We start from the raw sequence: 27911 nt of genomic DNA, 5'->3' as shown, positions 1-27911 counted from the left end.
AAAAGAGAATTATAGCTTTATTAACCCTGGTCAGCAAATTGTCGTTAGGTATAAAAGTAGGATTGACTCATTTAAATAATAGTCGTTGAACATCGTTATACGTGTTGGACAAACTCTGGATTAAGAAAGGAGAATCCGAAAAACTCCGTCTGATCAAGGTTCATCATAAACAGCTTGTCGGTCGGCGTGAGATCCGTTTTCTCACTCGTGAACTGCTTGTCAAAGTTGCTAACATCCTTGCGATATTTCTGTAAAAACATAAAATCAAACATAATTTTCGTGTGGAGATGTTATCACGGCTAGGAGTCCTCGCCTATTATAATCGTATCTTTTATCGACGCCAACCATCATATTAAGGTTAATATTGAAAGGGAAAGTTCAGGAACCTTATCAGTTGAATACTTTGAAATATAATTACGATTAAAAATATGTTTAAAAAATTTAATTACAATTGAACGTAACAAATGACCTTTGCTGCTATCCAAGCTAGTAAACCAAAGAAGCACGTTAGGCCAATGAGCGGCCTTGTTCTTCGTGCCGAAATAATTTCAAAACACTAAAAAGAGGTCACCCTCAAATCTGTTCATGTATAAAGCCTACCTTATTTCAAGCGTTATGAAAAAAGCTTGGATTGCATTTAAACTAAAATAAAAGCAAAAAGCAAAGTAGGGTGTGTGTGATATACTAATGTGCGTTTGTTTTGAAGTTCGCACAAAGCTACACAACGGCTATCTGCCCTAAGTTTGTATTGTAAGACTAAAGGAAGGCAGCTAATTATCACCACCCACCGCCAACTCTTGGGCTACTTTCTTACCAACGAATAACGGGATTCATTGTAACATTATATCGCCCCCACAGCTGAAAGGGTGAGCGACGTTTGGTGCGACGGGGATTCAATCCATCTGCACTAATATTACGAATTAAGTACCCTAACAACCTGGCCGTGTGGGCTCAAATATTAGTGTAAATCAATCATTTTATTTATGTTAGATTATAATACCAGAAACGTTTTTTTTTATATAACGTGTAACAGATTGGCGAAATTAATTTTCATATGAACATAGACTTTCAATTTCTTTTTTTGTATTTTATTTGACGACTGATGTGGCACAGAATATTTAAAAGCTGAATATGTAGACTTCTAAACAAACCGTTCATTCACTTCCGGAAAAACCTACACAATAAGAAAATATTACGTTCTCTTGATAACTATTTCATATATATGAGTGTAAACATCTCTCACCCATTAATATGTAATAAGTACAGCAGTCAACCACCTACTGCTAAATATACCTAACGTATCATTTGTATAATACCAGAGATGCCAACTATTTCAAATGACTGAGCGTAATGATTGTAGACAGAGCCCTTTATCATTTGCAGTTACTAGGCCTGACTAATGTCTCTAAACTGTTTATTATTATTATTATATCTATTATAATTTATTACTGCTATAGATTGCTCATTTATGACTATATTCTTTCGCTATATCAGACTCTTGGAACATTTTTATGAATAGATGCCCTGCATGATTGGCTACAGCTAGAGGTAAATTTTGAACAATGACGAATTGCGTGAACATCACTTCTGCATTTATGGTTTCATATTCTGAATTCTTACTCATAAATGTTATCTGCATGGTTTTTGTCTTCGCCTCAGCCTTTTGTTGGTGAGATGCAGGTTTTGTATGTCTGGAACAATCGTTTATCCCGCCATGCGCCACAGAAAAATTTATGTGACAAACTGTATAAAACACATGACTGTCACTGACTCGTGATGCAATGACCGGATATTTTGCACTATACTCTTTCCTAAATTTTTGATTCACAGTTTTAGTCCTTTTAGATTTGCCAGAAACAAGACAATCTGGTGGACGAGGCCTCTTTTTTTCTAACTTGTGAACTATCGCATTGGTGTTTCTATGCCGCTTAGAAAAGGAAAAATACCCATCTACGCGAGCGCTGATTGCCTGACAAGCAGTGATGACGTAACTATGTATTCCCCCACGTACCCAATATGGAGAAGCACCGCACTCAAACTATTGGTAGACGTCGGAGATACAATTTTTTTTTTATTATTATTTCAAGCACAAATATGATTATCGCAAGTAGACATTTGGACTGTGTCTTTTATTTATCATCAAAATTTATTTGTATCTCACTAGAACTTTTCTTTTGACCCCTTTCAACCCATGGGGGAACAATTTATCACTATTGTATAGACCTATATAATATATAATAATTTGGGAGTTGCAACAAGTCGTAATATTTATCTGTAGGAGTGTATAGTCGTAATGTATACACCAAAATCGTAATGGTTGGCATCTCTGTAACACACGTTATGTATTAAGAAGAGTTTTATTAAGTCACTATATACCAGATTTATTACAGAACGAGTAAGTGTCGGACTGTACGGGACTATTTACGATATTGGAGAACTGCAAACATACCAAAAAATGAAGCAAAATTTAAATCAGTCCAAATTCCAAACTTTGCACATAAACAGTTTGTTTTGTTTGTTAATTTCGTGCAAAGCTACACAAGAGATACCTGTGCTAGTCATCCCTAATTCAGTAGTGTAAGACTAGAGGGAATGCAGCTAGTCATCACTACCCACCGCCAACTCTTGGGCTACTCTTTGACCGACGAATAGTGGGATTGACCATAAGATTATAACGCTCCCACGGCTGAAAGGGCGAGCAAGTTTGATGCGACGAGGATTCGAACCCACGACCTTCAGATTACGAATCGAGTGCATTAACCACCTGGCCATGCCGGGTCCCCATGTGGGAATAAACGATTTCTGGTGGGGCACAAATGATAAGGCAAGTCAAGAGTGAAACAATGTAATATTACACGTTCTAATATATTTATGTTGTTTATTAATGGCAATAAATAATTACTACTACACATATTCAATGTTTATCTGTATTTATATGACGTCATTTAAATCCCCTCTTAAAGGGGTGAAAGGGCAAATACGACAAAAGTTTGGGAAACGCTGCGCTATACAAAAGGCATATATACATATACACAAAAACTAACCACTTTATATTATATATATTCCAGAGCTTTGACCATACCACATCAAAATTAATTTCTTTTAACGACCACAATCGTCTTTGATTTTTACTGAGTAATTTGAAGTATTATGAATGTCATGGATAGATATTATATTGATCTAAATTGGGCCAGTATAGACGTTTGTAAAGTGTATGAAAAAAGTGTACACATCAGAACACAACATAAAACTGTCGCATAAACAATATTTATTCCATATTCTGAACACAACGACGTACTGCTTACAAGATAAGATAAAGTTATTTATATATAGTATGCCGATAGAGGGCGACGTTAAACACACATCAAAACTTTAAAATCTAGTTTATATTAAATGAACCACACTGACGTACCATTAACCCTTAAACAGTGGGAATGTTATAGACAGCAGAATCAACTGACGATGGCCGCCATTTAAGGGTTAACGTGCATTTCCCACGATCAAGTCAGACCAAAAATCTTAAAACATCGTTTCCTCTTAATAAAACAGTAATATGCTCGTGTAGACCTGACATTAAAGAACCCTGAACTATTCTTAATATATTAAAAATACGTAGTGTGTAACATTTATAATGTTAAAATATGTTTCACACGCACAGAGGTAGATATAATAATATATTAACAACAGTATTTGAAATCATTAAAAGCATTGAGTTCAACATTTTATGAGATGAGGACAAGTATTTAATAACACTGAGATGGTCTCATACGAAAGTGCTGCCACAACACAAACCAATAGATCCACTGATAAAAGGTAACTATGTGAGCACGTGAACTACGCACGTACGCACTTTCCCTTTTCTAGTTTCTAAATAGTTTATATATCATGATTGACAAAATACCAACTTCTCTAAATGTTATCACACAATGTATCATGAAGTGTACGGTAACCCAGATCGAAGTTGAAAATGTGAGAAATCGGTCCTAAAACATAAGCGAGTTACAGTGATCTACATCATTAGAAGATGACTGGAGTGAGTGACCACACTTCTACATTCAGGTGGTATGGAGACTGTAACTCCGTCCCTATAGTTATGAAACGTTACAATCCAACACGTGCAAAATCGAAAAGAGGCCAGTTTAGCATAGATTGGAGAAAGAAATAAAAAGGGCAGGAATTCAACGAAAAAAAAACCAACAGAAAATGTGAAAGAGAACGAATAAACTGAAAGAGGTGAATAAAGAAAGTGCAATGATGTCAGTAAGAAGCTAAACCTATATCTAAATATGTATATTACTGATTATCAGTACCAAACAAGCCAATTCCTGATAGGAATAAGGTTAGAAACTGAAAGTGGTGAATAAAGAAAGTGCAATGATGTCAGTAAGAAGCGAAACCTATATCTAAATATGTATATTACTGATTATCAGTACCAAACAAGCCAATTCCTGATAGGAATAAGGTTAGAAACTGAAAGTGGTGGACATACGAAACAAGGTCAAAGTGTAAGTAGAGAATGATCACAATGTAAAGCGATTGAATAACCTAACATGGTTTATCTTTAGACCCCAAGAGAAATTGCCACATTAAAAACTCCTTAATATATTGACCAAACAAAGTCTGGGCATACAATACATATAATCTTTTTATTCGTCTTAATATTAAAGTAATTTTTTTTAATTGCAAAAATAGTGTTATCTTAGGAAAATTTGTTTTAAGCAAACACAAATTGTCAAATATATAATTCACAAATTAAGTAACCAAAATTATAAATAAAAATTAAAACTGTTAATCATAATATGGTTTCTTTTACTCACTTTTAAACAGATTTGCTATATTTTCATTTTTGCCCTGGTTAAATATTTATGTTCATTTGACACAACAGACTGGTTTATCATTTTGCGTTTGGTGCAAGAACCAGTTTTCATACAACACCCAACTTTTGTTTTCCCCTATTCAACTACAAAATGGTGTAACTTCTCCCAATCCAACTTTCGTTTTCCCCTTAAAAGTGAACTAATAATTCCTTAGAAAGCAGTCACACTTTTGTTCCTGGTGTTACTCACTTCTGTTAAGAGTATTGAACATCGAACCTAAAGTTTCACTCACCTACTTTTAAGACAGTTGGACAAAAAACATTTATTTCTTTTTAAGCTTCAGTATAGATACCAACAAGTCTAAAGGTTGATCAAAGTATGGCTCTTAGTAGCCTCTAAAACACATTAAACTACGTGTTAACTGTATAGTAGTGCCCTAGGTAGATAATATTTCATAGCTCTAGAGGTAATCTTAACACTTGCAGAATAGGAAAGCTAGTTTAGAATCATTTTTAACTAAACTCTTCTATGTTTTACAATCAAGATATTTTTTGAGAACGAACAAATGGCATTTTCAAATATTTATCCTAGAAGAGTATAAAACTTAGAACATTTCAAAATAATCATGACAAATTATTTTCCACTCAAGTTACAAACCTTAATCCTCCATTAATTCTAAGGGCAACCATTTTCTAAGGTATTACCAACAAACACGTAACTGGATTTACATCTATTTCCATGAAATCAACTCAACATCTGTTTCCGAATAAGTATTCCTCTTACCACTAAGTGAATAAATAAAAAGTTACTTTAAAACAAGTAGAGCAGTGAAACAAAAACACTAAAAACTGAAATCTTCAACAAACTATAATTATCAACTTTTCTTCCTCACACAATAAATAAATCTTCAAAACTTGGATCTCCCAAAACAGACACGCTAGTTTACAATAGAAGTCGTACAACAGAGTTTAGAATAATTAATAACAATTTTACTCAATAACCTAGTTAAGCAATACTTAAATTAAAAACTTTCAGAAAATATACTTTAGAAAAACAAATGTTTAGTGCAAAACAAAGAGAATGACGTCTTGTGGTTATTTACATTCATTAACCCTAAAACTCTAAAAGATCAGTAAATCTGTTATCTAAAAATAATTCATAAGGCATATAACATATATTCACATGAGCTACGGCAAAATCTGTACCATTCTCTTTGTTCACAAGTAACATTACCAGCCATTAAAAAGCTGCATTTAACAATGTAATCTTTGGAATAACCACTAAGACTAGCAAAGAGTAACAGAATCTAATCAGATTAAGAACTTTACATAAAAACGTTCCAGCTAGGTGTTACATAGTTAAATATTAATCTAAATGATGAATTCTTTCAATGTAGAAACAGAAGAATAAAAGAGATTTACCTACTAAGTAAACCTTAGTACAATAATGAAAAACTAAATATAAGAAAAATTCAACAAGAATTACACTTACTTCAGTCGATTCACATTCACTCCTTCACTACAAGAAGACAAACTTGGTACTTTGATAGTGAACTAACAATTCATTCAAATCTTTATAAACAAGGAGACAAGAAACTTGTATTCCATTAGCTCTACTCATTAGTGGTTTGATTTAATCTAATTAAGTAGTTTACCTTGATGGGTTTACCTTGAAATCTTTTGTATATTTCTCTCATTTTCTCAGGTACTGGGAGTAAAGTATTTGGTCATGAAAGGGTTAAATAAGATAATTATAAAGATACAGATAATGAATGGTCATAATTGTGCCTTGTTTTGTTTGTTTGTTTTAAAACAAAATATACAAATAAAATTATTATAATGGTTAATACAATAATATACACACACTGCATAACAGATAAAACTAGAATGGTCCCACGAGAATAAACAACACCACTAAAATATGGATTTACAGATATGAAAGAGTAGTCCTCTGCTGGTACAGCAGTAAGTTGAGAATAAAAAACACCACTAAAATATGGATTTACGGATACGACAAAGTAGTCCCCTGCTGGTACAGCAGTAAGTCCAGAATAAATAACACCACTAAAATATGGATTTACAGACATAAAAAAGTAGTCCCAAGCTGGTACAGCAGTAAGTCAAGAATAAACAACACCGGTAAAATATGGATTTACAGATACGAAAAAGTAGTCCCCCGCTGGTACAGCAGTAAGTCGAGAATAAACAACACCACTAAAATATGGATTTACAGATACGAAAAAGTAGTCCCCCACTGATACAGCAGTAAGTCTACAGATTTACAACACTAAAATCAGGGGTTTGATTCCCCTTGATGGACTCAACAGATAGCCCAATGTGACTTTGCTGTAAGGAACACATACACACACAAAGAAGGAGAGATAGAAAGATAAAACAAAAAAACAGAACAATATCTCAATAAATAAATAAATGTTCATTGTATGAGAATAATTAGAAATGGTTTGAATAACACTCAAGTTACCTTTGTAGTCATGGAACAGGACAGTAACCATTTTCATGTTAAATTTAATAATTCAAAGAAAGCTTATTAAATATTTGTAGCAGCAGTAGTTCATCAGGTGAAATGCTACCTCACACAGAAATGTCGTCTCTGTGTTCCTAACATAAACACTAAAACCAAACATTGTCGTCTCTGTGTTCCTAATATAAACACTAAAACCAAACATTGTCGTCTCTGTCTTCCTAATAGAAACACTAAAACACTTTTTTTTTTATCATTACTTAGCTTTTAATTGCAAGAATCTAGTAATGAAACACTGATCAACTACTACCATGATTCAGTCAGAACTTCATATTTCTCCATACAAAATGGTTACTGCATTCAAACAAAGAACACCTGGCATACTATAACAGGTTGTTGCCATGCTTCTAGGAGAACTTAACTTAGGCAAGCTACAGATTACCTAATGAGGAAGTTAGAAATTGACAGAAAGGTCAACAGCTATCACCACTTCATTAGAGTTTTTATTAGTGCGTTACTGTGCATCAGCCATCACAACTTCATTAGTTTATATTAGTGCATTACTGTGCATCAGCCATCACCACTTCATGAGTTTTTATTAGTGTGTTACTGTGCATCAGCCATCACCACTTCATGAGTTTTTATCAGTGTGTTACTGTGCATCAGCCATCACCACTTCATGAGTTTTTATCAGTGTGTTACTGTGCATCAGCCATCACCACTTCATGAGTTTTTATTAGTGCGTTACTGTGCATCAGCCATCACCACTTCACAAGTTTTTATTAGTGCATTACTGTACATCAGCCATCACCACTTCACAAGTTTTTATTAGTGCATTACTGTGCATCAGCCATCACCACTTCACAAGTTTTTATTAGTGCGTTACTGTGCATCAGCCATCACCACTTCACGAGTTTTTATCAGTGCATTACTGTGCATCAGCCATCACCACTTCACGAGTTTTTATTAGTGCATTACTGTGCATCAGCCATCACCATTTCAGTTTTTATTAATGCAAGAAACTGCATTTTATCATGACATAAAACATTGTATTCAAGTTTGACACATGTTCACTTCTAAAAAATAAAACTATTGCTCTACAAGTTCTTATATTATTTAGTGGATTAACAATGAAACAATGAAAAAGGTGTTAGCAAAGCAGCTGTGCATTGTTATTTAACACCAGAAAACATTTATAACTATATATGAAAACTATGAAACTTGAGTCTCTCTTAACTGGATCCTCTAGTAAAAATAAATGGAGACAAGTTTTTGTAAAGTGTTGTAAGCTGAAAAGTAAGTCACGACAATCACACATGTCTTTGAATTATATTCAGTTACAGTGGAGCGCCATTAAGCCGCGGACCAGTAAACCGCGAAATAGCTTAAGCCGCTGTAGCAAGTCTTGTCCCAAAATTTTTGATGTATTAAATCTACTACCTGGCTTTTTAAAGTTTCTCACCCTCTCCTTGTCTTTATAACTTCTAGGGGATATTTAAAAAGGATTTGCTTTAATTTGGGAAATAAATAAAATATATTACAATAGAAATCGACCGTTAATCTACCTTATCCGCTCTCTATGTCAGCTTTATGGAGGCCGCCATTGTCACCGAATCATACCTCTCATTACATTAAAGTTAATCCGCGGTAAATCCGTGAAAAAAGTGATCAATAATTAAAGTATTATTTTTAATTCGATAATCTGATATATTTATGAAATTGTATAAATATTGGCCACAAACCCAATAGAAATCAGTTCAATTTCTGAATTAATAGTGAGCATACCATATTGACATGGCGGCCCCCATGTAACACGGGAAGACGAAATTTTACAGGGAAAAGCGAACCATCGCAATGCATTGGTCGTTTGTGTTAAAATGGCACTTGTCAATTGTATCTGAATAGTCTATACATTAATATTATAATGATCACGCAATGGCCCGGACGAGGCTCCTCGGCAGAGCTGTTGGCGACTTCGGCTTTTCAGTCACAAGGTTTAAGCCGCGGACCACTTAAGCGCGTTAATCAGGTTGACCCCCCAAATACCGCGGCTTAACGGTGCTCCACTGTATTTTTCACAGATGCATACTTAAAGCTAACCAATTATTCACTTTATTGGACAGATAACAAGGTTAATCCATAAATAGATGTTGTTCATTTCACCATTAGACACCAAGCTATTTTTGGTCTAAAATATAGCACAATCTTTAGGTTTTGATCGACAATGTTGCTTCAAAACAGAAACAAGCTTTGCCAATCTAGTGTGAAAACAATATTATGTACACTTTTGAGACATCTCAGTATCACCATTATGATTCAGCCACCACATCTCAACATCACTCATATAATTTCTTGCATTTGTTTTACATTTAAATTTGGCACTTTAGTTATAAGAAATAGAAACTGCTTTACTGGTTCTTGTACAAGACACTTTGTTGCCATACATGCCTCTCCAATTAATATCCTTCTGTTGCAAAGTTAAACTTGTGATTATAATAAAAATCAGTTATCCAATGGTTGCTGAAGTGAACAACGTATAAGCTGTTTGCACACATATCCTTATACACCAATATTAAACACTTTAATGCCCACATAACAGCTGACAAATAGACACAAAACTACAAAGAAAAGATAAATTTCTCATAATGCTTATAATGAACAATATTTTCCTAAGCCTTGTATGGATTCCAACACACATAACACAGTGTGCAAATAGTCTGAAAAAAGTTATTTTTGAGCTTCAATACCAGAATTTCCGACTGTGTTTATACCTTCTCGACATCAACGAGACAGTTTTATAACACAGACGGAACACAAGGCGATCTACTGCAGGATATATTTGAGAATTTAAGAGCATACTAAGTATGAAATATGACAAGCAAAATATACAGAATACAAGACAAGAGTATTAATAGGAAATAAATAAAAAAGCTATAAGAAAACTCCAATGAAGTAAAAACTTGTATTATAATAAAACATTTTTTGAGTTCTTTCTTATCACATTATCAAGCAGATTGATAACTTGAACTCGGAAGACCACTGACAATAATAAAAAAAAACATCCTTCCAGGCTCACATATATTACAACATAACATTAGCAGAGAAAATGACCTCTTTTTTTATATATATATTACAAAGTCTTAAAATATTCTAGGCATTTATCATTAAATGCCATATTTTTTCTACATAACACAACCATATTAGAAAATTTTAGAAAAAAAGCTACCCAATATTAAACTTTTATCCTTAATAAGATTAAGCTATTAATATTCTGAAATTTAAGTCAGATCTTTCTTTCTGGAATAAACTTTCAATAACAATCGTAGATAAATGAAATATGGAATGTATAGTTTGTTGTTTTTTACCTCATGACTTTACTTGTGAATTTAAAAATGGTTTTGCTTTTCAACATACAATATTCAAGCTCAAAAAATTAATATTCAAATATTTAAATAATGTTCCAAGGTTTTAAAGTAACATTTTGTAGAAACACGTACAAGTTATAAACTGACATTCCAAAGTCCACAAACCCACAAAACTTTCTAGAAACAGAAGTTTAAAAATTTAAAAGCAAATGATTAACTACTTGAAATAGGTTTTAATACATTAACTTGTTACTTTACTTTATATAGCGACTGAAAAACAAAGTAAAGATGGTTTAGCTTTATATATTTAAAAGACACTGGCTACGTAGAAGGAAAAAAAAATATTCACAAGAATACAGTTTTCACTTCCATTACCAGCCTCTTATGGATAAAACCTAACCCCCGATAACCATCTATAGGGTTTTTCACATTGACCTACAAATTGTTGGGGTTACAAAAGGAAACGAAACCTTGCAGAGTCTACACACACACACATGCATCATACTACATATATGTTGTTAGACCACCAAAGCAGGGGTTGACAAACGTGAAGTCACCAAATTCACTTCCGGTTAAGTTATTAATTACCACGCTATCAGTAGGTGTAAGATTTGTCTTGGAGTTGGTGAAGATGGGGTCAAAGTTTTCACCCGTCTTGGGATTTTTCTGTGAGGGAAAAAAAAAAAGAGAAAGAAAAAAGAAAAAAGTAAACAAAACAAAAAGAATCTACGAGATTAAGTAAAACACAGGTCTAGTTGAAACTACAAACAAAATAAAGCAAGAGCTGGAACAAAAAACATAGCATGTTATTCTGTGCTAAGTACAAGGAACTGTCCAATGGTATTAATTTAATGTTTCCTCATGTTTAATGTTGACCAACTTGCTGCATAATATTTGTCCAACGAAGTCTCATAAAGTCAAACTTGCCGTTTCCTCACTCTCAAAATTAGTTTCATCAACAAGTCCATTGTTATAATAATCAATGCAAGTATGTTTCTAGAAGTGTACAAAATTCATAAAATGTATTAAAGATTACACGTAATTCTATAAAATAAAACAAAATAGACGAGATCATATTCCTTAAAACATCAATAAACAATAACACTACCTGTGTGATAAATAAAGATGAACCAAATATTCCAAAGCTGAGTAAGATACTTCTAGCATGATTGTCTGAAGTACATAACTGGTTGTTTTCACAAATACATAAAAGAAAGAGAACTTTTTCTGTTCTCATTTAAAGACAAAAAGTGACATTTAGTTCTGATTAAAACTGCATTATATTCGACTCAATTTTAGTTCTATATTAAAAATATACAAAGCATCAGATTCTAAAAAAACTAAAACTTTTTTTATTCCTTCACATTTTCAGATCTATAATTCTCTCCTGAGTAAATATAATGTACCAATAGGGGGAGAAAACAGATACAATTTTAATCTGTGTGTGTGATTCAGTACTTACAATCTATAGATGCAAAACTGTCGCAGAATAATAATAAACTATGAAGTATTGTGGTTTTCATTACTCACCACAAGTTGTTCATTAATAAGTGTAAACTGCAGGCATCAAAACCTAATTTTTAGCATCAGAAGCCCTCGGATTTACAGCCGAGTTACGAAAAACATGAGTTTTAGCTTGTTACTCAACATTTCTGTCTGTCTGTGTGTGCATGCGAGTCCGAGAGAGAGCACGCACACATTATCATTTAAGTAAAACAATATATATATGTTTATAATTTTCTATAACAGTATCAATGAAAACACTTACAATTTTGGGCTTAAATGGAGGCTGAACTTCTTTGTTTTCAATCCTCTCCCAGTCTATTCTTCTGAAGAAGGGATGACTCCTAACATCAACTTCTCCAGTACTGTTACAACCAAGTCTTTTGGATGGATTCTTTGTTAAAAACTTGAAGAGATACGACAACAAAAATTATAAAAACTGTAAAGTAATACCAACTTGAAATTTATTAAACACCACAGAACCAACCGTGGGCCGTTATCTAGTCTGCCCGTAGAACCACAATAAGCATCATTTTAATTACTTAAACAAATGATGGTTTCAAATGTTATTGTTATTTAAGAAAGAAAAAATTAAAGATTGAATGTTCCAGAAAAAGACCTTACTCCTTTGCACACGTCCTTAGCTTCCTTTGAGAGAGACTTCGGGTAAGAGACGTTGTGGTCAGTTATAGAGGCAAACAGATCTTCTTCGTCTTCTCCATCAAAAGGTGGCTGTCGGTGTAAAAGTCGCATATCAATAACTCACTGGTTACTTCATTAACCTAATCATGTAGCTTAGTCAGAGAGAGTTAGACCAAAAGATACAACTTTTTGATTGTACTGATAAACTATACATGATTATTTTAGTTAACTTATCTCTGCTGGCAATGATTCTTTATCATGCTGTACATAGAATCATATAACGAGCCTCCAAATGGAAACACTAGAGTTCACAATGGTATAATATTTATCACTACAGTTGTATGGTTTACTTAGCCTTACAAACATTAAGAAATCAATAAACACATCTTTTCTAGTTATTATAAATTACAAAATTTTACTTGCAGTTTATAATGATTTAGTAATGAAGGTAATTACTTCAACATGATATCTGAACTACAGTTGGTAGTAATACATCAATGTGGTCATAACATCCACATATTGACATCTCTTTAATCACTACACAGTTATTAAATAAATAAAAAGATTACCTGTCCAACTAACATTTCATACAAGAGGACACCATAGGCCCACCAGTCTACTGACTTTCCATATGGCTGATACAGAATAATCTACAAAAATCATTAGTGACAAAAACTCCCTGAGAAATAAAACACAATGATATTTAAAGATAACACATTACCACTCAAGTTAATTAAGAAAAAGTTGAAATTCTTGCATATTCTAGTATTAAATAATAATATTTTCTATTCCTTAATATACTGATTTCTAGAGATCCACTAATGACAGTGTTTTTCTTTATTATTCCACACACACAAGTGGAAATATGACCAATTATGACATCCATAATATCAGAGTCTTGAATCAGTTCTATATACTGCTTTAGTGACTTTTATATAAATTCACATTATAAAAGAACATCTTGTAGGTTATAAAGTCACTAAGTTGTATTACAACTTAATCAAGTTCAGAGTAGAGATAAGTTTGACACTGCTACTATTATCCAAGTCCCAACTAATATCCAAATTATTAATCATCCTAAAGCAGTGGTTCTTAACCTGGGTTCAATGAAACCCCAGGGGTTCTGTGGAGGCCAAGACACACACACTGTGTGTGTGTCCGTTTTCGTTAACCCCACTTGTGACGTCATGTTCCACTTGGCCATCACGTCACATCACTTGGCCTTAATATCTGTGCTGCAGGAAACTTTGTGCGCTTAGCAGTCGACTTGTGACTGTAGTAATCGTTCGTCATTTGTGATTTTTTTCCTAATCTTTCAATCCATTTATACTAACTATGTTGAGCAAAAACAGAAAGTGGTCGGATGAACACATACAATATCGATTCACATGTATAACAGAACATGATGGGAGTCATATTTTATTTTTTCCAATTACGAAGCGTTTAGAGAATGCAAGTATGAAACTTCTGGGGTTCAGTACCTCTAACAAGGTTAAGAACCACTGTCTTAAAGTTATTGTTATGGGAACATTCAGTTCAATAAATAACCTTTAACACACATATTTTTTAAGTTTTTTTCTCACCACAGATATAACAGTTCTAAATAATTATTCTAGCAAGCTAACCTCAGGTGCAATATAGTCTGGCGTACCACAGAATGTTTTAGTAGTTTTGTCTTCCTTTATACCTTCTTTACACATGCCAAAATCTGCAATTTTGATGTGACCATCTTGGTCGAGAAGGACATTGTCTAGCTTTAGGTCTCTGAAGAGAAAGAAGTGAAACTGATCAGTTTTGTAGCTATTTACTCACATATTGCAACTAACAATTTGGTTTTATCACACCTCAAACAGATAAAGATTACAACTGAAATGCACACGTGACAATAATTCAACTCTAGTTTTTACCATAATGCTTTATATGTTATCAATACTTACCTATACACAACTCCTCGACTGTGAAGGAAGAACAATCCTATTGCAATTTCTGAAGCATAGAATCTGAAACAAAAAACCACGTATTTAGAGCTTCGTCATTCAATTTATAAATCTCCCAAGCAAGTACAGTTAGACCAGAACCACATAATAATTATGTACACCTTACAGCAACTTACAAAAGTTAAAACATGTATACTGACATCACACATTGTAGGGTTTTCAATCTACATTCATGCTGGTAAAAATTATACCATGATGACAGACCATGAACTAAATGTTTAAATACATTATATATATATTCACTATTCTAAGTTATTACTTAAACTGTGTGCTGCTTAAAAAATATAACTTTTTTTTTTTTCTTATTGAATAGTTATCCATTTGTTTACCATAGTGGGGGGACTTATCAAGTCCACTGTTTCTGTTCCTAGGGCCAATGTTAGTGAGTACTTAACATCTCCCTGCCACATATAAACATACAACATTCTTAGCTTCTCACAATTTAGTCTGTCATGTTCCTGCATTGTATCCAACTTATATAACTATATACTCATTCACCAGAGGGCAGTACAAGATGGGTAGTATTACAAATGGTTGAGATTAGCTTTTTGTTGAAGCTGGAATTTTTCCTTTAAATTACCTGTGTGGCAAAAACTGCTATTTGATTCATAAGAGTAAATACAGGTGGAAATATACATTGATAAACAACAGAACAAATAAAGGTACCTCAGTCATATCATAAATGATGATCAATCAGAAAACAAAAACTCAGGTGATACCTTGAATGTTCAGATACAGACAACAAATCTAGTGAATTATCATCGTAAAACAACCTAGAACGAATCCAAAATAAAAGTGTAAAAGGATGCACACATAATAAGATGTTTTGGTAACCACATCTCTAATCTACTCTATCTGTAAACCAACGTTTGCCTCTGAAGAAGAAAGGTCCACCTTTCAAAAGCACTTGGGTAATACAGGTTTTATTTAATTTCTATCAAGACTTCTTGAATCTACACGTTTTTCTACCATGAATGGAAACTAATGTTACGATGGTATTTCCTCACTGAACTCAATGACATATAGTTTCCATAAATGTTCAAGTAAATATATAGTAAATCAACCAAATATAAAACTTTGGATATTTCATAACATTTTCCACTATCTTCTGGTTCCTCAAAATATGTGATAACTGGTTGGAGAAAGAAGCAGTGTCTGTCTGGTTGAAGAAAGCAAATGGTTTTTACAAATGGAGTTCACTCAAACTGGATTGATGTCTAAAGTAAGTACCTCAGGGCTCAATCTTAGGGCCTTTGTTATCTTTTATTTACATCAACGACACAGATGAAGGAATAACCAATAAATTATGAAGATGATATTGATGTCTTGGGTGTTTCTGAATGTGAAGAATTGGTTGCAGATTTACAAAATGATTTAGATCATTTAGTGAGTCAGGCAAATAAATGGCATATGGGTTTTAATTATAATAAATAATAATACATGTGGGTTATAATTTGGATAAGAATAATCTTTACAGGGATAAGGAAGGAGGAGATCTTAGGGTAATGGTTGTTCAATCTCTAATGTCATCCAAACTGTTTGCTAATGGTAGGATTTTAGTGCATCTACAGAAATACTGAATACAAGTCTATACATAGTACAGACTGATTAATGCTGTTTTCAGTATTGGACTTTTTACCTTAAGAAAAACATTGAAAAACATCAGAGGAGGGTCACGAGAATGGTACACCTAGGGTAGAGTTCTCATGTAAGGAGAGATTAAAAATTTTTTTTTTTAAAAAAAAGAACAATTCGATGGGATCTGATTGAAGTTTTTAATAGTGTTAATGCATCAAGAACAGCAGGACTAAAGGACACAAATATAAATGTTGATGGTTAGCCTTTGGAATGGGTTGCCTTCAGAAGTTGTGAAGGCAGTAAGGTTAAGTGAATTTAAAAGAAAGCTTGATAACTATGTGAATGATACAGACTGGCTTCAAAATTATATTTACTTTATAAACCTGTTAGTTTAATTTAGAGGATGGGACAGGCTAGATGAAACAACACGTCCTATGTTGTCCTTAAGTACCATGATAACTTTCCAACACAAAAAAGTCTGTAAACTCCACTGTTATTTTTCAACAAACGTGTAATACACGTCAGTGGCTCAGCAATAAGTGAGCTAAACTGTAAGGTTCCAACCCCCATAGTAACCAGACAACCAAATGCTGTGTAGAAAGAATATATTATATAATAAATGATAAAAGCTACATGTACTTACACTGCTACAGGTTCTTTAAACTTTCCACACTGTTGAATCTGAAACATAAGGTCACCTCCATTCACATATTCCATGACAAAATAGAGTCGGTCCTGTAATGTGAACAAATATTTATCCTGATACAGGAAAAAAACAGTACAGTAACATTTTTAACAAGTGATTTAACTTCTTCTTAACTAATATTTATAAAGTACTTATTCTCCTTGTGACTTGAGTCAAACATAAGAATAAAATACACTAGTTACAGTTTCAATAATAAATATTTTTAACAGTTTCTAAACATATTTCTGAACATACAGAAACTTTTATTAAGATTAATTTTAAATTTGACAGAAAGTTGGGTACAACTGTGCATGAAATAAAAGTTACAAAAGCGAGTTGGATTTACAGTTAATTGTCCAAAACATAACAATTCAAACAACTCAACTTAAAACTAGAATATTATACATATTTGTGTGGCCAAATTTAAAATATTCTTTAGTGTTCAGTTAAGACTTGGATAAAAGTTGACAACCAACAAAAAATGTTTACAAATATTTTCAATAAATTCACTTATTGATAGCTATGAAATAAAATCACTTGAGTATTTTCTCAAAAAACAAAATTAAATTTTATCTCAAACACGAGTGCACTTTTATAAATGCTTGATAAAATTCTACACTAGCAACTGAAAATTAAAAGGTCACAGCTTTGTTTAGAAGTAAATATGTTTGGCATCTTTCAAGTAATAACTCTGAATATTGTATCAGACATTTTTTAAACAACCTTCCGCAGCTTCAGTAGCAGCTGTGACCCTTGTTGGTAAAGGGTAAAAACCCTAAAATATTGGAATTAAAAGTTAAATGCTTATCCTCATCTGGATCTAAAGGTAAGTTATTCTTGGTACAAAAATATTTCTTTTTACAATATTGCCTCTCAATGTAAGAGCAACATGTCTAAGTACTAGCACGGCTAGAAACCAGGTTTCCATACCCGTGGCGGGCAGAGTATAGATAGCTAATTGTGTAGCTTTGTGCTCAGTTCCAAACAAAGAAGCTTATGGTATTATCTGCATTTATAATTCAAAACTTATAAAACATTTTAAAGAAATGAAGCTAATGAAACTGATCATAATAACTAACATTACCTTGATACCAATATGAACAAGCTTTGAAACTTTCAGTAGTTTTCTCACCAAATGTAATTAATTTAATAAAAGCAGCTTTTACAATAGGAAAAATTCAAATTTCAATTAATATAATAATAATAGTTTATGTTTATATTGTTTAAAATAATTAGAAAACCATGAACTTCCAACTGGTTAGTCACAGACAGTTTTTAATAAAGTTATGGTGAATGACTAAATATGTTAATTAAAAGTTATATATACTCTTAAAATTAAAGAGGGATTGTAGACTAATGTAAGCAGTTCAGGGTAAACATTATTACTATTATTAGATATATTATTTAAATACAGCTGAAAAGTTCAACCAACTATCGTGTAAAAACCACACACTTTGGAGCTTACCATAGTCTGAAAGCAAGAATGTAATTGCACAAGGAAAGTTGGTTTGTTAGCTAAAGCAAGAACTCTCTTTTCCACCATGGCACATTCAATATCATCATCTTGAATAATGATGTCTTTTTTGAGTATCTTGATGGCATACAACTCATCTGTTCCTTTTCTTTCAGCCAGCATAACCTATGTCAATAACAAGGCTTAACTATGAATGTAACCACTTTAATACCATACACATATACATATCAGTAGAAAGATTCTCTATGTATATATCTTAGTTAGGATATACCAAGACTTGAGTTTGAACAGGATATCAAAAGAATAAATAAATCTAAGAATGAACAGGATATCAAAAAGCAAAATCTAGTCACTTAAGTATAAAAAAAAATCCTGTTCCTTGGAAAAGAACATAAGGCCTGCATCAGAAGACGTCTTAATTTTAACCTACACAGCCTCATTCTTTCATTATAACAACAAATTAGTAAATTTCACATGCAAATCGCGAAGTACAATGATATGACAGCTAATAAGGTTAGCTAAAATAACAATATTCAAAATTTAACAACATGGTAGCAGTTAACTAAAAATAGAAATCTGAAACAGAATTCAGTTATGTTATAACACAAAGGTTTGAAGTCAAATATTTAGAATGCATTTCAATCAGTCTTCCTAAAACTTCATGATTAAGAAAAACAGTCATTAGGAAGTTAAGCACACCTGCTCCTTATCACAGGCATGCCAATGACATTTATGAAAAAAAGAGGAAAAGGTATATAGCCTGGTGCCAGAGGCGCCACAGCGAGGCACAGCTGCGCCTGACTAGGGGGATCCGGGGGCATGGATCTGGTACCTCAAATTACTGGTACCTCAATATCAGTATATTTTTCATTCTTTCGCAATACAAACTGAAACAGCAAATCAAGGAAAGCTTTGACATTGCTTCAAAATAAAATTAATGAAATGCTTTAAAATAAACCACTGGCACTGTATGCTGCAGATAATAATAAAATGTTTTTCAGTCACTGATATCAACTTCTGCTCTGCTGCATAAATTACAGTCAAATTTCAAATCACTTAATTTCCTTTAATCAATCTTGGATGCTTTCCTCTTTTTTGAGACAAGGGTTTCCAGTGCTCTCTTCCGAGCTTTTTTTCTCTCCTTCTCTGAATGGGCAGCTCTCTGTGCCTCTGCAGCTTTCTGGACTTTTTCTTTAGCCAAGGTGGCTGGGCCAGATTTCACAGAACCATAGGCCTCAAGCCTTTTCTTCTCAGCTTTGAGGTATACTTTGAAGCTGCTGATCTAATGTCCTTACACATTCTCTTGTCTACAGGATCAAAATGAACATCTTTCCTTTTAAACATTTCAATCGCTGTTGTTTCTTTGGAGCATAGAGAATATTTTATCATCTGGTATGCACACGATACCAGACCACGAGTCCTGCAACGAGACGAAACGAGACTGCCTCCAAGATGGCGGTCAGATTTTTTTTTTTTTCTGCAATAAACATTGAAAAAATACGATTTCTCCTCAAAAACCACCTACCCGGCCCCCAAATCGCTCATAATTTCTCCTCAAATTTACACGAATCTCGTGGGTGATCGTTGTCCGTTTGAAAACCGCGGAAATCCGCGTTTCAGCGGAAAAATGGCGCGCATGTTATCAGCATGGAACGTACGGAACGACAGTGTCGATAATCTGAGCACACCCGCTCCTTACCAGCATGGAACGTACGGAACGACAGTGTCGATAATCTGAGCACACCCTCTCCTTATCAGCATGGAACGTACGGAACGACAGTGTCGATAATCTGAGCACACCCTCTCCTTACCAGCATGGAACGTACGGAACGACAGTGTCGATAATCTGAGCACACCCGCTCCTTACCAGCATGGAACGTACGGAACGACAGTGTCGATAATCTGAGCACACCCTCTCCTTATCAGCATGGAACGTACAGAACGACAGTGTCGATAATCTGAGCACACCCTCTCCTTACCAGCATGGAACGTACAGAACGACAGTGTCGATAATCTGAGCACACCCTCTCCTTATCAGCATGGAACGTACGGAACGACAGTGTCGATAATCTGAGCACACCCTCTCCTTATCAGCATGGAACGTACGGGACGACAGTGTCGATAATCTGAGCACACCCTCTCCTTACCAGCATGGAACGTACGGAACGACAGTGTCGATAATCTGAGCACACCCTCTCCTTATCAGCATGGAACGTACGGAACGACAGTGTCGATAATCTGAGCACACCCGCTCCTTACCAGCATGGAACGTACGGAACGACAGTTACAACTTCTTTTTCATTTGTGTTATATATTACAGAGAAGACGTATCTGTATGTTTATATATTACAGAAGACGTATCTGTATGTTTATATATTACAGAGAAGACGTATCTGTATGTTTATATATTACAGAAGACGTATCTGTATGTTTATATATTACAGAGAAGACGATATCTGTATGTTTATATATTACAGAGAAGACGTATCTGTATGTTTATATATTACAGAGAAGACGTATCTGTATGTTTATATATTACAGAAGACGTATCTGTATGTTTATATATTACAGAGAAGACGTATCTGTATGTTTATATATTACAGAAGACGTATCTGTATGTTTATATATTACAGAGAAGACGTATCTGTATGTTTATATATTACAGAAGACGATTCTGTATGTTTATATATTACAGAGAAGGCGTATCTGTATGTTTATATATTACAGAGAAGACGTATCTGTATGTTTATATATTACAGAAGACGTATCTGTATGTTTATATATTACAGAGAAGACGTATCTGTATGTTTATATATTACAGAGAAGACGTATCTGTATGTTTATATATTACAGAGAAGACGTATCTGTATGTTTATATATTACAGAGAAGACGTATCTGTATGTTTATATATTACAGAAGACGATATCTGTATGTTTATATATTACAGAAGGCGATATCTGTATGTTTATATATTACAGAGAGACGTATCTGTATGTTTATATATTACAGAGAAGACGCGTATCTGTATGTTTATATATTACAGAAGACGTATTCGTATGTTTATATATTACAGAAGGCGATATCTGTATGTTTATATATTACAGAGAAGACGTATCTGTATGTTTATATATTACAGAGAAGACGTATCTGTATGTTTATATATTACAGAGAAGACGTATCTGTATGTTTATATATTACAGAAGACGTATCTGTATGTTTATATATTACAGAGAAGACGTATCTGTATGTTTATATATTACAGAGAAGACGTATCTGTATGTTTATATATTACAGAGAAGACGATATCTGTATGTTTATATATTACAGAGAAGACGTATCTGTATGTTTATATATTACAGAAGACGTATCTGTATGTTTATATATTACAGAGAAGACGTATCTGTATGTTTATATATTACAGAGAAGACGTATCTGTATGTTTATATATTACAGAAGAAGACGATCTGTATGTTTATATATTACAGAAGACGTATCTGTATGTTTATATATTACAGAAGACGTATCTGTATGTTTATATATTACAGAGAAGACGTATCTGTATGTTTATATATTACAGAGAAGACGTATCTGTATGTTTATATATTACAGAAGACGTATCTGTATGTTTATATATTACAGAAGACGTATCTGTATGTTTATATATTACAGAGAAGACGTATCTGTATGTTTATATATTACAGAAGACGATATCTGTATGTTTATATATTACAGAAGGCGACGATCTGTATGTTTATATATTACAGAGAAGACGATATCTGTATGTTTATATATTACAGAGAAGACGATATCTGTATGTTTATATATTACAGAAAGACGTATCTGTATGTTTATATATTACAAAAGACGATATCTGTATGTTTATATATTACAGAAGAAGACGATCTGTATGTTTATATATTACAGAGAAGACGTATCTGTATGTTTATATATTACAGAGAAGACGTATCTGTATGTTTATATATTACAGAGAAGACGTATCTGTATGTTTATATATTACAGAAGACGTATCTGTATGTTTATATATTACAGAGAAGACGTATCTGTATGTTTATATATTACAGAGAAGACGTATCTGTATGTTTATATATTACAGAGAAGACGTATCTGTATGTTTATATATTACAGAAGACGATATCTGTATGTTTATATATTACAGAGAAGACGATCTGTATGTTTATATATTACAGAGAAGACGATATCTGTATGTTTATATATTACAGAGAAGACGATATCTGTATGTTTATATATTACAGAGAAGACGTATCTGTATGTTTATATATTACAGAGAAGACGATATCTGTATGTTTATATATTACAGAGAAGACGTATCTGTATGTTTATATATTACAGAAGACGATATCTGTATGTTTATATATTACAGAGAAGACGTATCTGTATGTTTATATATTACAGAGAAGACGATCTGTATGTTTATATATTACAGAGAAGACGATCTGTATGTTTATATATTACAGAAGAGCGATATCTGTATGTTTATATATTACAGAGAAGACGATCTGTATGTTTATATATTACAGAAGACGATATCTGTATGTTTATATATTACAGAGAAGACGTATCTGTATGTTTATATATTACAGAGAAGACGTATCTGTATGTTTATATATTACAGAAGACGTATCTGTATGTTTATATATTACAGAGAAGACGTATCTGTATGTTTAAGTTACAAGTTACAGTAAATATTACAACAACACCTACAAATCTGAGTAATTTAATCATGTTTTAAGGGAAACAAGCTATGTGTACACTTTGTTTATCAATGTACTCAGAAAGAAAGAAAAAGAAAATATAGAATTTTCGTTATTATACCTTTTAACACATATATACAAGTTAACTGATTCTATAAAATAGGTGAAATATTTACATTTTTTAAAAACATTAAACTGATACAGTTTATTATTATATATTGGCATGTTATTATGTAGTTACTGTCATGGCTTACTTTATATTTATAGCTTATTAATTTAACATTTGGGTTAATCTGTATCCAGAAGCACACATAATCAAATGTAGCATACAAGTTTTACGCACGTAACGAATGCAAAACTATACAATGCCCAAATAATATTGCATTAAAAAAGTAATATTAATAAATAAAAAACAAATTTAATTGAACAAGAAAAGATGGACCAGTTATGGTCCAGGACTATTGGTTTTGTAAAATATACATATAGCCTAGTTACTCAATATGAACTAATGTTCTCAGCTTCATCACTTACCTTTCCAAAGCTTCCTTTTCCAAGTACCATAATAAAGTTGAAATCCGAAGCCCTGATGAGGTCCTGTTTCCCCATATTATGTGGAATATCTGTTAGGTCTGATAATCGATCCGGTTTCTTGGTGGCCAGAGACATCCTATTCTGGAAGGAAAGTATTAATAATAATAAATCATAAAAACAACCAGAAAATTCAAAGAAAGAAAGAACAGAAATGAAGAATCAGTTCTAAAACCAGCCAAAAGAGATAACAGAAATGAAGAATCAGTTCTAAAACCAGCCAAAAGAAAGAACAGAAATGAAGAATCAGTTCTAAAACCAGCCAAAAGAGAGAACAGAAATGAAGAATCAGTTCTAAAACCAGCCAAAAGAGAGAACAGAAATGAAGAATCAGTTCTAAAACCAGCCAAAAGAGAGAACAGAAATGAAGAATCAGTTCTAAAAACAGCCAAAAGAGAGAACAGAAATGAAGAATCAGTTCTAAAACCAGCCAAGTTTGGTTTAAAATAATCTCTTTAGCAATGATATAAAAGCACAAGATTTTTGCACTTTTAAATTTCTCAACAAGTTACATTTTTAACTTATCTTGTATCTAAACTGATCTTCAAAATGAAATTAAATCATAAATGAAGCCTTACAACATAATGTTACTAATGTTAACTTGTTTTCATGTTAAACATTTTTTTAAGATTTTAAAATTAAATTGAGTATTATCATTTCTTGAATTGAGTAAAATATATATAAAATATACCTAAGTTTTTTTGTTTGGTTTACGACTTAAATTCACTTTTGGAAAATGTTTTCATAATTTGTTACACTTCTGAATTGAATTGCACAAGAAAGAAAGAAGTTATCCAAGTTGCCATAAAACATTCCAGTATATTAATAAAATTATCAGGTCATCCTTCCAGTAATGTCAGATTTTAGGTTTGGAAAAGAGAAAGGATTTTAATGTTATTTAATCAATAATGTATATTCCATTATTATTAATTACTTCCTGCCAATGATTCACAAGCTTCTGAATGTCACTTCTATAAAAGTATTGGGGTTTGAAGGAAAAGAATGTAGAGAGGGTAGTTTTGACATCTTCATGAGTTTCGAGCTCTTTTCTGTTAAGATAGTTCTGCAAACTTCAGAATAGATGATAATCAGATGTGACAAGGTCTGGAGAATAAGGAGGATGTGGACGTTTCTCCCAGTCCAGTTCTTCAATCTTTGCAGATGTGATCCTTGATATATGGAGCTGTGCATTATCCTGCTGTAACACGACACCTATACTACTGATCAAAGCAGGCCTCATTTCTTTCAGTGCAACATTCAGGCACTCTAACTGTTCACAATAGAAGTCAATGAAGACACCAACAATATCCTACCAAACGCTCAACAAGACTTTCCCTAGGGTGGAGGTCCATTTTGGGCTGTGCTTTAGCCAGTTTACCTGCACTGAGCCATTGTCAGTGGTGCTTAACATTTTTATAAAATATCCATTTTTCATCTCCAGTCACTAACCTGTCCAAAAAAGGTGAGTTACGTTTCACGAGAGTGCAGAGAAGTGTAAATGTCTTCTCTTGCTCTCAGGTTGGGTTCTATCAAATCATGGGCAACCCGTTTTCCATGTTTTTACACCTTTCCACACTATTCTAAATGATGGTGAACTGTTGAATTGGTTCAATTAAACTTCTGTGCTAGTTCTTCAACTGTTACAGCACAATCTTCATCAAGTGCAACCAGCAGCAAGTCATTATTAAACTTAACAAGACGACCTGAACGTGACGCATCACTTAAGCTGTAGTCACCTGATCTGAACTTCTGAAACTACCTTCAACATTTTCTTTCATTGAGAGACTCCACACCATAAACACCTTGAATGTTTCATGTAGTTTCTGCTGCACTATTGTCTTTTTTTTCAACTCATAAAGCATTATGTACCTAATGTGCTCCTCAGGCACATCAGTCTTCATGAGGGTTTATTTGATTAATGATCTGAAACAGTGGAGTTAGGTTGCTTTGTTTTATTTGTCTGAACATTTTTATACACATCGTACTACATATTTTAGTCATTAAAGCTTTCTACAAAGATAGAAATTGTGATCCACTGTCTGTATTAAATTTTTGGACCCTCCTTATGGGATGTCCTAATATTTTGACTAAAGAGCTGAATGAACCTTTTGAATACCTTGGGTAGTCACTATGTTGATACTAACGCCATCTATTATTCAAGTTAATGATTACATAAAATAAAGTTTTAATCATTGTTGAAATAAAAAACGTCATCAGACCATTACCAACATGTTAATTAATATTATTAAATTTATATTTGAATTATGAGTTCCAAATTACAAGACGTTATTCACTAACAAGTATATCAGTTTAAAAAGGGTCAATTCAAGGTAAAATAAGTTAACTTTATACAACCACACAAGTTAAATGAATTACATATAATTACTTTGCATATCTCATGTTCCAAACCCATAAAAGTAAATTTATTTAGAAAAAAGACAGTAAGAAAAACATACAAACGAAATTAATTTATTGAGTCACTATTTAAATGACTCAAAGGTATATTCTGTGGTGCTACTGAATGAAGTTATTGGTCTTAAAGAAAGACAAAAACCACTACGTTTATGGTTTAATTCTGTATGTGTGTGTTAACGTTTGTTACCATTGAAAACTGACAAGCATCATTTTACTGATTTTCAATGAAATCAACAAGGACATATCAAAATACACAGACAGCTAATTGAAAATATGGAGTCATTAATATTAAACTACTTGTTTTCCAATTATTTGAACTCTCTACATACTATTTGTTAGATTTTTTATCCAAACCATGAAACAGACAAAAGTTATTTCAGTCATACTAAGATATTAACCCTTAAACAGCAAGACTGTTGTAGGTAGCAGCATCAACTAATGATGGCTGCCATTTAAGGGTTAAGAAACAATCAAATTTTAAGAGAAAGGATTATTATTTAATTTTGATGAAAAGAAGACAGGGCATTATTAACCACAAAGGAATCATTACTGACCATCAAAAGATTATTACAGACCAAGGTGACATCACTACTGACCATCAAGACATTGTTACAGACTATAGTGACATCATTACTCACCACTGTCATTGCTAATAATTTAATTCATTACTTAAAATCAGTTCTTACTGGCCATGAAGACATCATTATTAAATACCAGGAAAAAAGCTACATCAGTAATACCCACAGAGAAACACTATTAAATGTCAAGACAGGACAATCACTTGATTAATCATTACTGGACAAAACAACATTGTTACTGAATTTCAAGATATTAAAGGCCATATAATTACCAACTGCCATGGCATTTTACTGGTCATTATAAATGTCAAGTGATTAGATGGTCCCTGTACAGATAGGCCTAGTTGTCGTATGTGAAGCTATACTAATGCCTGCATAATTTCATAACTGGAGTAGGACTGATACTATAGTGAAATAATATAAAACTAGTTCATGCACATTTACCGTCAGTTATAACTAATTTCCTGCAATCAACATTTTTTAATTAAATACCAATTTATTCTAGATACACTAATACTGTGTGTTGATGCTGTCTTAAAAAAATGCACACTCATAAAAGACACGCCTAAAACCATTCTTAGACGAATGTGATAATAGCTACAAATGATATATGGTGAAAATTAAAAAAAATAAATAAATAAAAAGATAAAATGATGATTTAGAAAGCACTTCTGAAAAAAGTACTCAGTGGTTCGGGTTTCAATAGGCAGTTTCATTCTATTCCCCCCACATAAGTTTGTTTATTAGCAGCATTCTACATATTTTCTCTCACAGATAAGCTCATTAGATCTGATTAAAAGTAAAGGTTTACAAACAATAATAATAAAGTACCTTTATTTGGGTTCTCAGGCTTGCAATGTTGCCAATTTCTGCTGGTACAGGTACATTGTAGAATTCACCCTCCTCGGCAGTCAACAATTTGTACCATCCTTCGACGGGGTTCTTGATAACCTCAGAGATGCCGAACGACAGAGAACCCATGAAGTCATTTCTAGAAGTTCTATCCCAATCCCACATCTCTATCAAGAGTCGACGGTCTTTATCTTCAGGTTTG

At 32.9% G+C, this 27911-nt stretch overlaps 1 protein-coding gene across 2 annotated transcripts; it reads right to left on the bottom strand.

Annotated features, from left to right (window-relative positions):
• On the bottom strand, positions 1-27911 carry LOC143236723 (protein kinase C, brain isozyme-like). 2 transcript variants are annotated; one of them, XM_076475169.1, is made up of 10 exons: positions 27689-27911; positions 23808-23948; positions 18534-18707; positions 17027-17118; positions 14746-14808; positions 14434-14572; positions 13378-13458; positions 12791-12898; positions 12432-12572; positions 1-248 (listed from the first exon to the last, which is right to left on the bottom strand). In XM_076475169.1, exons 1-10 carry the CDS (start codon positions 27872-27874, stop codon positions 96-98), a joined length of 1278 nt encoding a protein of 425 aa, XP_076331284.1. In that variant the 5' UTR covers positions 27875-27911; the 3' UTR covers positions 1-95. The 2 variants fall into 2 exon arrangements, with proteins under 2 accessions (XP_076331284.1, XP_076331283.1); XM_076475168.1 differs by lacking the exon at positions 1-248 and adding an exon at positions 11014-11329.

This window comes from Tachypleus tridentatus, chromosome 13 (genome assembly GCF_004210375.1).
Source record: "Tachypleus tridentatus isolate NWPU-2018 chromosome 13, ASM421037v1, whole genome shotgun sequence".
NCBI classification, from domain to species: domain Eukaryota; kingdom Metazoa; phylum Arthropoda; class Merostomata; order Xiphosura; family Limulidae; genus Tachypleus; species Tachypleus tridentatus.
Note: the sequence above shows the minus strand (reverse complement) of the source record. Positions and strands in the feature narration are given on the sequence as shown.